The following is a 14714-nucleotide window of genomic DNA, read 5'->3' as shown; positions in this document are numbered from 1 at the left end:
GAAACTCTCATTGATTGAAATTTCAGTCAGGCAATCTTTGACTCAGTTCACTCTATGGGATTGCATTTCAGCTTGGAAGCTTAAAAAGTAATTTATGAGTTTGGTCATTAAAATCATCGATCATTGTATTCTCCCTGAATCTACTGCGCTATACCTGCTGTCATTTCAAGAAAATCAATAGCTGGCAGCTCGCTGTAGGTATGATTCGAACAAACGAATAGACACACACACACACACACACACACACACACGCACACACTTATGCACGCACACACACACACACACACACACGAACACACGCACACACACACACACACACACACACACACACACACACACACACACACACACACACACACACGAACACACACACAAACATAGAGGACTTATGATGCTTATTTTATCTCGTCCCTTCTCTGGACAGCTGAATCATAAAATTTATTAAAACGTAACGCATCAAAAGTATGTAAGATAGTGAAGTTTGTACCCTTTTATTTGTACTGATTTAGCGATTTATTTGATTTAAGTTTATAGTTTATAAAAACTTTATTTAAATTCAAGAAACATGACTACAGGGCTAACTGTGAACAAAGCGAGTAAATTCAGAACAAAGCATTGTTTCTTGATAGTATAGACATTCTGGAATAAACTCCTCTTTAGCCTTATCTGTGAAAACATACTACCTCACGCTCCTACACGCCACCTCCCCCCGTCTCCCTGCCACCTCTTTTTTTAATTGTATGCACGGTAGTTCAGGGGTATCGTATTTATGGTCCAAGGACCTAAGGAAAGTAACCATGCAGCTCACTTCATCGCTTCTATTCTCTGGACAGCTAAATCATAATGTCTTAAAAAAACAAAGGCAGCAAGAATAGGTAAGACATTGAAGTTTATTGCATTGATTTATATTGATCTCATGCTTTACTTGATATTCAGGTCAAGTCAGCTTTAATTCAAAAGCCAATAATCTTTACTTGTTCGAACAATCAAACTGAAATACAGTAGATGCTTGGGACATATTAAAGAAAGCGCAGATTCGTGAATTTGCCATTATAGTACTGGCTATTATCGCGTCCAAAAAGGGAGATGAATCACCAGCTCCTCCCCCCCCCCCCCCCCCCATTTTTACACAACTCCAAGACAAATCTGCTAGGGTTGGTGTAATTTCCTAGATTTTCATGATATCGTTTTACGCCGTTAGATAGTGTAAGCCACATACCACCAGATCAACGCGAGGCATTCTTCAGTGCCACAAAAACGGACATTAAAGACGCCGGCCATTTTGCGGGTATAACGCGTTGTTGCGTCTGTTTTCACATGCTTTTCTTATCTTAGTGTATTTGTTTCTTATTTTTTGGCTGGCGGCTCAGTGAAGACTGCAACGAACTTAGTTTATTTGTGAATTCGGGACTAAGAGAGGAGGTCCTATATGTTGGGCACCCCGGTGCCAACGTTGAAAGTTTATAATCCCACACCTTTATTTTATTTTTTAGATTTTAGTGCAAAAGAAACAAGACTCACGTTTAAGAAGTAAGTCGAGAACCTATCAGCACTACTAAATTGGTGAAATCAGAGTAAGTATATGCTGTTGTTGGATAAAGTCGAACTAAGAAAAAACATGGCCCAGTAGCGGCAGGGTACGTGTCCCTGCCTGGACTTTCGTAACGCAAACCATACAGTAGGCTAGTTCAGCACAAGAATACAACAACAGGACACATCTTTACCAAATGCCAGTGGTAAAATAATAGCCAAAACTAATAAAATATATACGAGGGCTGTTTCAGGAATCCGTAGCCTACATATGAAAGAGGTTAGTTAGAGCTATGCAATTTGGCACACATTTGCAACTCCCAAGGTAACACACAAAATACTGGACATGTAGTCGTAATAGTCATGACGTCATCAACGGCCAAAGTGCCTACAAAACCCGGATAGGATGAATTGTCAAGCACCACAATATTGGTAGAAGGACAAATATTCACGAGGACAATGTGAAGGTTTATAGTGAGGAGGCGGCGCTTTCCTTTGCAATGGTTTTCAGAGCCGCAGTCAGTCGAGGTTTATATCACAACAGCTGGCTTGCGTGCCGGCGCACTGATTTAGGAAAACAACTTTCATCTGGTCAGCTTTCCATGACGTTCAGCGATGATTCTGTCTCACAACCGTCGCACAATTGCGGATTAGCATTTTCCAGTAACAGTCTGGGCCCTTTCAAGAATATCCACCCCCACAATCCTTTCTTATCCCATAGTAAGACTGACGTCATGACTGTCCCCCATTTCTTGGTCCCCTTGTCTTCTTTAGTGAGGGTGAGTTCCAGTGCTTCCACTGCTTTGACTGCTTTTTGGTTTCAGGTTAACATAGAGAACCCATAGTTCGTCGATGGTCACACATCGTCGAAGAAAGTTTTCAGAGTAAGCTTGTTTTGAACGACATTGACATATCATTTTAAGGCACGTTTGCCGTCTTGACTCTGATCAGGTGTCAAATGTTTTGGCACCCGTCTTGCAGATACCTCCCAACTGAAGATCCGGCATATTATGTTTGAGCATTTTGCAAACTGAACACTCGTCAGTCGCGATAACTCATGTTTTAAGGCACTACTAGGGAATGAATGAAGAAGTGACACTGAATTAACTTACACCGTTAGTTTTCTAAAACGCCTTTGAAATTTTGTAAAAACTGAATTTCTTCAAAGTTGACGGATGTCGGACTTCGTCAATTGTTAAAGTTTCGATCACACCGTCCGTACAGAGAACGCACGCACGCACGAACGAACGCACAGACAGACACAGTTTATGAACACATAGGCTACATTTACTTGAGCCAAAAATGTGTTTATCCCAGCTAATGCGATGGTTGGTTAACCCCCCTTTCAAAGGAGAACAGACAGACAAACCAGACAGACAGAAAGAATAAAGAAAGGTGATTTTTATCATTGTTCAAATTGAGTATACACGTCTGTGAAGAACTGACAGACAGGCTCACAGACAGATAAACAAACATCAGTTTCATCAAATACTTTTGACAGACCGAGTGACAGACAGACACACACTAAGAGGGCCCGGTAGCTCAGTTGGTAGAGCACTGGACTTGTGATCGGAAGGTCGCAGGATCGAATTCGGGCCGGGACGGACACGGGTCAACTTTATGTGCAGACCCAGAGACGGAAGCCATGTCCCACCCCCGTGTCATCACAATGGCACGTAAAAGACCTTGGTCATTCTGCCATAAGTGCAGGTGGCTGAATACACCTAAACACGCAGACACCTGGGTAGCGCGACTCCGTTGCTGCTAGCTTTCCACTGGGAGGAAGCGACCCGAATTTCCCAGCGATGGGACAATAAAGTAATGAAAATGAAAAAAAATGAAAATGAAAGAGGGAGGATCATTCCCATTACACCATGGCTGAACATTAATTTTTACCCAAATCTATCCAATATCTCACAACCTTCGTGATGGAAATATGGTAACTCTGACAGATAGGCAGACAGAAAGACATACATACAGACAGACAGACAGACAGACAGATACTTGTCCCCATTAACCATTTCTGTAAAACTGGTAACATCCAAAAATCGTGTGAACAAGTTTGATGTAGACGGACGATCGGACAGACAGACAGACTGTTCTGCAGAATAACTGAATAATGTCATAATCCGCTAAGGATACAGACTGACAGACAGATGGAGAGACACTCGAAATTGTAGGTAATGTCGCCAGACATTTAACCCAAATCTATCCAATATCTCACAACCTTCGTGATGGAAATATGGTTACTCTTACAGATAGGCACGACAGAAAGACAGACAGACAGACCCCATTAACCCCTTCTGAAAATCTCTAACATCTAACTATCGTGTGAACAAGTTTGAAATAGACGGACGATCGGACTGACAGACAGATGGGGAGACACTCGATAATGTATACACACACAAGTATACACATACCCACTCACACACAGGAACCAGGTGTTTTTTATGCTGATGCGAGTAAGAAAACGGGACTGGCCTTCCTGAGCTAAACATCAAAATATCTACACTCGCGGCCCATTTTGTCGCAGGTGCGACAATATCGGCAGTGTGCGATGACATGGGGCATGATGGGTCGTAATGCGTCAAAATGGGCCGATGCGACAAAATGGGGCGTAACAGTGCACACATAGGACATCTTTCTTTTGCGAGACCCCTCGTTGATAACAGTCTGCTCTACATCCCGCGGTAAAAGTTTGAAAGGAGAGATTCTATTCAGCTTAAAATGAGCTTGACTCGCATTACTGCAGATGAATAGGAGCTTGACCTGCATCCCATGACTGTATGTCAGACTGAAGACGGCTTCAAGTTACTGATTTGAAAGAAACGTGCAGGGTGTGTTGTAAGCTGACAGGGCCAGGTAACGCCTCGCTGATTCTGAAAAAAACCGTGTGCCTTTGAAAAAGTTTACTTCAACAGCAGATCCGTTATAGCCTTGTGCCTCCGAACAACCTTTATGGAACTCTTGCAAGAAACTATAGGGCACTACCGACGCGGTTAAAAAATGACCATGCACCGTTTATTACGAGACTCATTACCCAGGGGCGGAGCAGTTAAGCCAGAGAGGGGGAGGGGGGGGGGGGGGGGTGTTACACCCTGGGTAATGAGTCTCGTAATAAACGGTGCATGGTCATTTTTTAACCGCGTCGGGGTACAGGGGCAAGGCCTCGTTGGGGGGTCTGGAGGGCGAAGCCCTCCTGAAGCTGAAGAGTTTTAGCTATTTTATGAACAATTGATGGCTTATCCTTGATTTTAACATGACAGCCGGGGGGGGGGGGGTCCGGAACCCCTGTAACACCCCCCCCCCCTAATCCGTCCCTGCCCCCCCCCCCCCGCCCAACCCACAAAAAGTTATATTATATTCCCTCTCTCTCTCTCCCCCTCTCTCTGTGTTTCTTTTCAGTCCACAAACACCTTCACAAATGACTAAGCAATAAGCTTGTTGTAAAGTGACTTCATGTGGGTTAAAGCATTTGTCGATTTGACGTTGCCATAGCCTGCTAAACGCAAATGTCCCCAGTATTATGACCTGCAATACTCCTCGCCACAAACGGTTCCGTATGCCCGGCAGAGCTTATGGATGCATACACACGTACGCGTTTATTCGAAGAAAAAAAATCGAAGTGTGAAGGCGGCAGGGGACATTCGAATAGCTGATAACTTCCACACGAAAGAACAGTAAATTCTCTGCGGGCTTTTCTCAAACACAAATCACGCGTGATCTGCACTTCTTTCTTAGTCTCGGCGTGCCACAATGGCATCCAACATGATCACAGACCGGAAATTGGTAAAAGTGCGGATTTTTGTAACTTGCCTTCTCTGTCTCTATCTCTCTTTCTCTGTCTGTCTGTCTGTCGTTGTCTCTCTGTCTCTCTCTTGATCCAGTGATGTAAATCTATCACTTTATAAGACGTTGGGGGTACTACACACATAAGCAACAATGAATGTTATATTCAAGAACTTCAAAAGCAAATTTAACTTTACAAAGTACAAACCGGCTGTGCCATCAATTAAGGTTTTAATAAATGACTTTTCCCAGATCCATCTTCGAGTTCGATTTAGAAACGTAAGAGTTCTTTAAGAAACACCTGCGAGGGCTACTTTAAATATACCTCCTTCTCGTGTATACGATCTTGTAAAGGAAGGTTATTAACCCCTTTCCACCCCCCCTCCCCACCACCACCACCACCACCACACCCTCCGCCCTGGGCTGTCAATCCCATAGAACGTTGACTTTATTTTCGAGAAAACTTTCAACAAGCACTGAAATTTGACAGTCATGTTAAATTCGACATCCAAAACACGTTGAAGGAAGAAAGAAAACTGTTTTTCCTCTTGATGAATTCGACTATCAAACTCCCGGATGTTAGGTCTCTGTTGTCGATTGTATTTATGTATTCCGGTGAATCCCAAGCGAGAACAAACGGCGCACATTAGCTAGAAGTTATCATTCCTGAGACGAGTCACACTAAGAGAAGCAGCTATACGCGTCTCGGCCGTCTGATCATGACCGATTGAATTAACCTTTTCATGACGGGTTACTGGCGATGTATGCAGACGCCATGATGTTCCTCAAGACGGATTGATCAGAGAGAGAGAGAGAGAGAGAGAGAGAGAGAGAGAGAGAGAGAGAGAGAGAGAGAGTGAGACAGACAGACAGACAGACAGAGACAGAGAGAGACAGCGACAGACAGAGAGAGACAGCGACAGACAGAGAGAGACAGAGACAGATATTTCCTCTTGCATTTCAATCCTAAAACCCCTTTTATATATTAAAAAAAAAAGTGTATTTACCGTCCTTCTGACCATTTGTGTTTATTTTTATAAAAAAAACAACCCACCATTGTTTTTTGTTTATGATATGAATCAATAAACTATTTAATAATTTGGTATCGTGATGGAGGTTATTCATTCCCTTCATCCCCATGCCCCAAATGGGCAACATTTGAAGGACATTAACCTTGAACCTTAGCCCAGTTGCAACCAGTACATGATCAGATGCCTTTTTGGTTTCTGTGGTTACTCTGCTGTCATTTTCTAAGTTTGTACTGTCTTCTCAGATCGTCATTCTTTATCTCTCCTCTATCTTTAGCAAATATATTAACTGCAGCCTGGTTTAATTGCAGGCAAAGTATATTGTGAGCTTATGTAATACAACTGAAGCCCTGATAGACCGGAGTACTGGTCATAATTATGTTTGTTGCAGTGCTTTCTACTGTTACTCTTTATCAATTTAAAAGAGCCTCCTCTAGTCTTTTTAGACTTGTTGATAGTGCTTGTCGTATATCTTTTTTATAAGGTTTTAGTAAACAAGAATTACGTTTGACAGATTTTTCCTTTCAGACTCTCTGACAGAGTCTCTGAAATGGGATGCTCTTTATGCGTTTTCTACTCTGTGGGTGTATATTTCTTCTTCCTGGTCTTAATAAACCAAGCGAAATGCTGACGTTTCTAGCACGGCCCACAGGTATTATTATGACTTTTGTCATGTGGATCCAGTAAAGGTTTGTGTTTCATTTACTGTTCTCAGAAATTGTGTTCAGATTCAGTAGTGAAAAGTTCGTATAATGACCATTTTTGTAGCAGCCTAGAGGCAACCTTATGCTTTTGTTTTTAAAGGGGACGCAGACAGACAGACAAACAGACAGATAGGCAGACAGGCATATAGGCAGACAGGCAGATAGGCAGACAGACAGACATACACACAGAGAGACAGACAGAGAGACAGACAGACAGGCAGACAGACAGACAGACAGACAGACAGAAAGACAGACAAACCCATCTAACACTATACTCTATGCTTGTGACCTCATACGTAGTCATCACACGGTTTGTGTTTGTCTCTTATCAGCACGCATCTCCGCCTGACATAGATTACACACACCCCTTCGCTTACTTCTCTTTTAGTTGTCCGTCTTTGTCAATTTCGGAGTGTCTCTGTCTTTCTGTATATACTTCTCTATCTTTGTCCATCTGTGTCTCTCTGACTCGGTGTGTGCATGTCTGTGTGTCTCTTTGTCTTTATGTCTCTCATATCCAAATCCATTACGTATCCTTTTCCAATAATATCCCCACCGCCCAATAAACTTACATCAATTTTCAATGTTGATCAAAAGGCCTGCTAAGTCATATTTGTTCTCCTTCCACTTCTTTGTCCCATTCTTTATCCGTGAGTCTGCCTTCCGTCCACCTAAACCAAAATGTGCCTTTCAGGACGTACTTGGCATCCTGAATAACTCACAGGAAAGATCAAACGGCGCCAGACATGCATTTTGCTGCACTCACACGTGTAGGAAGAGATCAAAAGAACCTTTTTACTCACAGAGCCATCCGCAGGCCGGCCAACACTTGTCTTATCTCCGGGAACCAGTCACAGGACAAAAAAACAAACTGCTACAACTAAAATGGCCGCCATTGAAAAAAGGCAAAACGATCGAAGTGAAAGCCTGGCCATGGAACGCGCGACGGCTGGGTAGATGGATGGTTTGGGCAAAGCTGTTTGCCAAATCCTACGAGGGAAATCATTGCTTAGATTGAAGTAGCTATTCATTGAAGCGAGGCTTTCTCGGATAATTTGTGTGCACACTGGGTGTTTGAAAAAAGGAACTGCACAGAAAAAGTAAACATAAACGTCCGCACACTCAAATATTTTAGTTCACGCAGCATACCGCTGAAGTGTTTGCGCGTAAGTACGTTTGGAAGTATTCTGTGTGTATTTTCGGATTTGTTTACGTTGACCAAGTCGTGAGTTTGGAAATATTTTTAAACATCAGAAATCAAAGATGCTTGTAAAAGCAGCAAAAAAAAGTCTGAAAGCTGCATGAAGAAAGTGGACACTTTTGGAATCAGTCCTCGAGAAACTCAGTGTTGATGCTCTTAACGTGAACCTATTGCATAGAGAACTTCCAGCTTTATCGATACAGCCTTGAAAGGCAACGTTGTGAATAAAAAAAACCCACCATACCACCATGTATAAATTTAAGCTTATTCTTTATTACACCAGAAACGGCATCCAACGCAAATACGTCTACTTCCGAATTATGTCTAATACCAAAAGCATGAGAAATTTAGAAAACAAAACAAGAACACACACTCTCAGTTCAACCCGAAACGGGAAAAAACACCTTTAAGCTTATGGAATACATTTAAAGGGATAATATCTAACAACAAAACTGTCTCAAATCGCCCCAAAAGCTATACAGTTCAGGTAGGGGGTTGTAATTATGTGACGACACACCAGAAATACCTTAAAATAAACGTCTTAGCGCCGAGTTACTCAAATTGAAAACGGTTGTGGTTTGAGTGGGCATCCCAGACTGTAATTCTCATTGTGACTTTCTTTGCGCGAGTCATAATTTCGTCCTGGGTCCTGGACTGGGTGGCCGAGTGGTAACGCACTTGCGCTCGGAAGCGAGAGGTTGCGAGTTCGACCCTGGGTCAGGGCATTAGCAAATTTCTCCCCCCTTTCCTAACCTAGGTGGTGGGTTCAAGTGCTAGTCTTTTGGATGAGACGAAAAACCGAGGTCCCTTCGTGTACACTACATTGGGGTGTGCACGTTAAAGATCCCACGATTGACAAAAGGGTCTTTCCTGGCAAAATTGTATAGGCATAGATAAAATAATGTCCACCAAAATACCCGTGTGACTTGGAATAATAGGCCGTGAAAAGTAGGATATGCGCCGAAATGGCTGCGATCTGCTGGTCGATGTGAATGCGTGATGTATTGTGTAAAAAATTCCATCTCACACGGCATAAATAGATCCCTGCGCCTTGAGTCCGAATCTGGAGATACGCCGCGCGCGATATAAGACTGCATAAATCAAATAAATCAAATCAAATCAAAGTCCTATCTTTCACCGTACGTATTTCATGCGCTATTCCTAGAGATACATATTTGAAATTCAGCCGAGAGCTACAGAGTTCATTTTGGGAGTTGAATAGATGACAACACACACGAGGAAGGTCTTAAAATTAGTGTTTAAGCGTTTCATTTTCCCATCTGAATGCTATGTTTGGTAGTCATTGCAGATCGTGATATTCTCCAATGTACATTGTGTTTGTTTTTGTTTGTTTTTGTTATGCGAAGCGTTTTAGTCCTGTATGGCACGGCATTTGCATGCGTAAGCTATACTGTAGCCGGGTTTGACTTCCTCCATCCAACGGTCTAAGTCTTAATCTAATTTGACGATTGGGTATCTATGAAAACTAAAGAAATAATGATAATGACCGGAAGTCCGGACTCCTGACAGGAGAGCTGGGCGAAGCAAACCGCTCGCTGATTAAAATTCATTTGATTATTTGGCATAGTTTCGGAGCAGTTTTGAGCAAATCATTGCAGGTGTTTCTAAATTGCAGTACACCGAATGTCCCTTGAACTTTTTAAGGTCCAAATCGACAGAAAACATTCTAAAATGGCGCCTTCGGTATTCTATCTTTCAACAGGCCCACATGTAACTGGCGCATGACAAGTGGTTAAGCTATTCCATGTCGCAATAAGTCGGTGGAACAGAAAGTCGACACGTTTCTCACTATTGGAAAGGAATGTTAAAGGCACAGTAAACCATCACAGATACTGTCAGGCTTTTACACACAGTACAAACACCCTTTCATTTAAACACTCACCGCTTGAGAACATCTTAGGTGCCCTCCGTGAAGAGCGAGCAATTTTCAAAGAATTTATTTTTGCGTGGTTTATCTTACCCTTGAGCCATCGTGAACCCGTGTGATTCCGTTTCCATTTTTTCACAATGTGGTCGTCAGTTTGTAATTTTCAATGCGACTCGCTGTAAGCTTATCTGCAAAAGCACGTTATTGTGTACGTCTGAATCTAAACGCACCAAACGGTTGTGATTCACACGAACTCTAGCGATGGCTTTTGACTGTTCAGAGGAACTGGCAATAGGCATTACCGTCTGCTACGAGAACCACGACCTTGCGTGACCCTGCTTCCGGGCTTTTCTTTTTTCAAACTTTCAAAACTTCGAATTGTACTGATCTTGTACTGATGAAAAAATAATTCTTTTATGATTTAAGAATGTTTGTGTGACAAGCTGTCAATTTATTATTTAGATTTTAAAAGTTAGGTCCAGCGCCAAACCGCACCGTCCGATTTTGTTATCAGACAATCCGCAAAACTAATTCTTTGAAAATTGCTCGCTCTTTACGTAGCGATGTTCAAAAGGGTTGAGTGTGTAAATGAAAGGGTGTTTGTACTGTGTGTAAAAGCCTGACAGTATCTGTGATGGTTTGTTACTGTGCCTTTAAACTGGTGTTAGCAGTCTATCTGTCACGAATTTTAAATTGGTGAGTCAAACATGTTTTCTTACTGTGTGACCGAGCATGTAAATCAATCTCAGGTCTGTCAAGTCGTTTACTTGGAATGACAGCATCTTCCCATTCACACACACGCACGCGCGCACGCACGCACGCACGCACGCACGCACGCACGCACGCTCACACGCACGCACGAACGCACGTACGCACGACTCGCACGTACACGCACGCACGCAAGGACGCACGCACGCACGCACGCACGCACGCACGCACGCACGTAAGCAGCAAACAATATGGCTGATTTATGTGCACAGTGAGAAGTTTTTGCTTAATACATTTCGCATGTTGATACTGGTGTCTTTAACGAAACTAAAAGAAGGAAAAAGACACACAAAAATCCCGCTTTGCACAGAAAGCAGGCAGGCTGTTGAAGTTTAGACTGTCTTCACATTGATCGATGTTGTTATCTTGTGTGCAGGTCTAGACAGGTCTGTGACGGAAAACATGATGGCGTAGACTAGAAGGGTGGTACCTTTAAATTGGCAGCTTCACTTGAACGAAAATTAATGGTAATGATTGTTTATCGCACCATTTCGCCGCACGTACGGGTATTATCATACATTGGGTGTCGTTGACCTGCTCTGATTGTGCGCTCATTGCACACAGTTTGTGCTAATTGGGCTGTTAATTATTGCTCTTGGCTTGATAGGGATTTTCTATGCATACACACAGTCCCATGTTGCCCCGAAAGTTATGGAATTCAGCGTACATGGCGTGGAACAATGGCAGCAGAACACGGGTTCATTCTGATCTGAGAGTTTGGATGTTCCCCGGACTGATGGCCAGCTTCGTACCCTTTTATTCCCCAACGTTCCATTTGTTCTGCTTTAATTTTTTCTCTCATGGAAAAAACAATTTTCAAGGCTACTGGCATATGAAATCACTATGGTCCCGATGATTACTTGGGGGAAAGGGGTCCTGATTTGGCCTATATGGTCCGCTGGACCCACAAAGCAACAACTAACTAACTAAATAACTAACTAACTTGGGGGGAAAAGCGCTTGAAGTTAGAGCAGGGATGAAATACATTCATTTCGAAACACACAGCCAGCTCATAAGGTCATTCATTTTCTTGTGTCAAAGCATTTTAATTTACAAGCAATGAGCAAATGAAACAAACACTCCCTTTCTGGACCTTTCAAAGAACGACAAGAACATACAACTGTGTAATCGTTTGCACGCACTCACACGTGTAAACGCGCATAAACGCACTCACATTCCCAAAACGTATCAGACCACAAAGTCAGAAAGTGAACATGCGTACTTTTTTCACAGTCCCTGAAGTGTTTTGAAGCCTTAAAAACACACCGAGACAAGGGTGGTGTCTCCAGTCTGTTAATTTATTCCAGTGTATTGAATTGAACAAACTGTATGCTGTGCATGTGAACATTGCAAGAGAGAGGGAAATGGCTGAAATGTTAAAAAGGGGGTTGGCCATTCTAGGAGGGACGACAGGGACGTTTTGTGGAGGGGAGATAGGGGCGAGAGAGGGCTGACTGAGAGTGGTGGAAAGGGGGTAAGACATTCTACACTACCCGTCATAAAAAAGTACACAGATATATTTAGCTGTAGATCTTTGTGATGCGGCCAGTTATGTTAACACCAAGTTTATTGCCAGAAAGGTAATTCATTCCCCTACCGTATGAAATAAAGAGTTTCATTTTTCATGAAATAGTGTTTATGCAGTGTTTTCAGTAGGGTACATAGCCCACAAAAAATGACGCCAAAACAAGCATTTTACGGCTTCTGACGAGGCTGACACCAGTCTTATTCAAAATGGCAAAACAACACTGCTCGGCACAACAGCTGACCCAAATAAATTTGAATGGGTAGAAAATGAGTTGTTCTTCCATTTGAGATGAAAAACGGGGTCACTCTTGCTTATTTTGAATTTTTGTGTATTTTAGTGTCTGCAAGTTTGCTTTTGCCAATTTGCTTTTTTTTTTTTGGGGGGGGGGTGTCCTAGGTCTCCGGTTCACTGCATAAACACTTATTTGTGAAAAATAAAATTCTTCATTTTATACGGTAGGGGAATGAATTACCTTTCTGGCAATATACTTGGTTTTAACATAACTGGCCACATCACAAAGATCTACATCTAAATGTATCTGTGTACTTTTTATGACGGGTAGGGTAGGAAGGGAGGCGGGGACGGAGGGTGGCGGAAGGGGACAGGGAGAGGGGGGGGGGGGGGGTAGGGGCCCGGGGTGGAGAAGGGATGAGACTGGGGGTAGGAGATACGGAGACAGACTCAAGATGTCCCGCACACACGTCTACTGGTCTCTCACGCGTCTCACGTGCTCTGCGAGTGACGCAGTCTTGTCAAGCCTGGAGACACAACTCAACCTAACCCCCACCGCCACCCCCGTCGCCCCTTCCCTACAGCCTTCCCCACCACCATTCCCCATCCTTCTTCTTCCTCGTCGTTCCTGTTTGCATGCAACACTCCGCGCGAGTCTGTGTGTTTTCTCTACCTACTTCTCCGTACAAGAAGTTCCCCCTTTCAGTGGTATCGAATCCCTCGTTCTACAACCAAGCGTGGACAGAATGACAAAGACATCCTGCAGAGTTTGGAAAGAAAACGCAAGCTTGGTAATGGGCGTGACCGCTCCGTTTTGAAATTTAAACGGATGCAGTGCTTTAAAATCGATTGTTTCTAAATCTAACATTACAAGAGCGCTTGCCGTATTATGACAAATGTGATCTGTTATCAAAGATTCTCGGTTCTCTGCCGCGGGCTACAGATGGACCTGAAAATAAAACAAACCTACCCAACAGAACGGAACTGAGAGTTTTCTGATGTGATCGGGAAGGTAACATCGACTTTCTGCTCGACATATATTACTGAAAGTCAGTGAATGGAGGAAGTCTTGCAGTGTAACATGGATTTATATTATCTGATCAAATTTTTTGTTTTGATGTGTGCTTCAACAGGTGAGTCTTTTAAAATGATGCCTCGATGTTGATGTGAATGTTGAGTAGTGCCAGCCTCTTGTTTTGTAGAACAGAGTATGTTGTTAATGCTTTATGGGTCTGTGTGTGTGTGTGTGTGTGTGTGTGTGTGTGTGTGTGTGTGTGTGTGCGTGTGCGCGCGCTTTTCTGATGTACTTTCTAAAAACATAATATGTATGATGAGTATCTATATTAAATTGTATGGGTGTGCCTGACACATGCAAACATTGTCATTTATGTGTCTCCCTGCACACACATTTTGATATTTTAGTGAGAACAAAATATGTCTCCCAAACCTTATTTAATTTTTACGTGTACCACTACACACACACACACACACACACACACACACACACACACACACACACACACACACACACACACACACACACACACACACACCACGACCCTCGTCTCGATTTCCTCTCTATGTTAAAACATTTAGTCAAAACTTGATTAAATGTAAAAACCAAACCAAAACAAACAATCAAACATTTGTTTGATAATAGCTGTTATGCACCAGTATTTTGTCGCATGTTTCTCAGCCACAGGCAAGAAGTTAGAATGAACAGTTTGTTCAGACTGTTCTTATTGAATGTCGTGCCAGCAATTCCCGATTCGATATTTCCGCGGTCCGTAATTATCAGTGTCACCATATAAGTACATTGCATTAATCATTACTGTCAATAGAACTGGTTTATAACATTGATACAGCGAAAATTACATCGCGATCCGATTTCACAGCTCAAAAATAACCGTTTGATAAAGAAAGTGTCCTTTTCATTTAACATTAAACTTGAACCAAAAGAAACATTTGATTGAACAGAGTTGTGAAAACTCTTGCCACATAATTATTTCCTAGCTCGAAAACGCCTGTCGAGAGTTAGAAGCCGCGT

The 14714-nt window shown here is 42.7% G+C and overlaps 1 protein-coding gene across 2 annotated transcripts in view; it reads left to right on the top strand.

The window, feature by feature from the left end:
* Positions 1–13298: 13298 nt before the first annotated feature.
* Positions 13299–14714, top strand: part of LOC138975608 (opioid-binding protein/cell adhesion molecule homolog) — a 78545-nt gene continuing 77129 nt past the window's right edge. For both annotated transcript variants that reach the window (XM_070348345.1, XM_070348335.1), the window contains exon 1: positions 13299–13800. In XM_070348345.1, the coding sequence (XP_070204446.1) occupies positions 13725–13800 (76 nt within the window). In that variant the 5' untranslated portion in view covers positions 13299–13724. The remainder of the gene's footprint in view (positions 13801–14714) is intronic.

This window comes from Littorina saxatilis, linkage group LG1 (assembly GCF_037325665.1).
Source record: "Littorina saxatilis isolate snail1 linkage group LG1, US_GU_Lsax_2.0, whole genome shotgun sequence".
In the NCBI taxonomy this organism is placed as follows: Eukaryota; Metazoa; Mollusca; class Gastropoda; order Littorinimorpha; family Littorinidae; genus Littorina; species Littorina saxatilis.
Note: the sequence above shows the minus strand (reverse complement) of the source record. Positions and strands in the feature narration are given on the sequence as shown.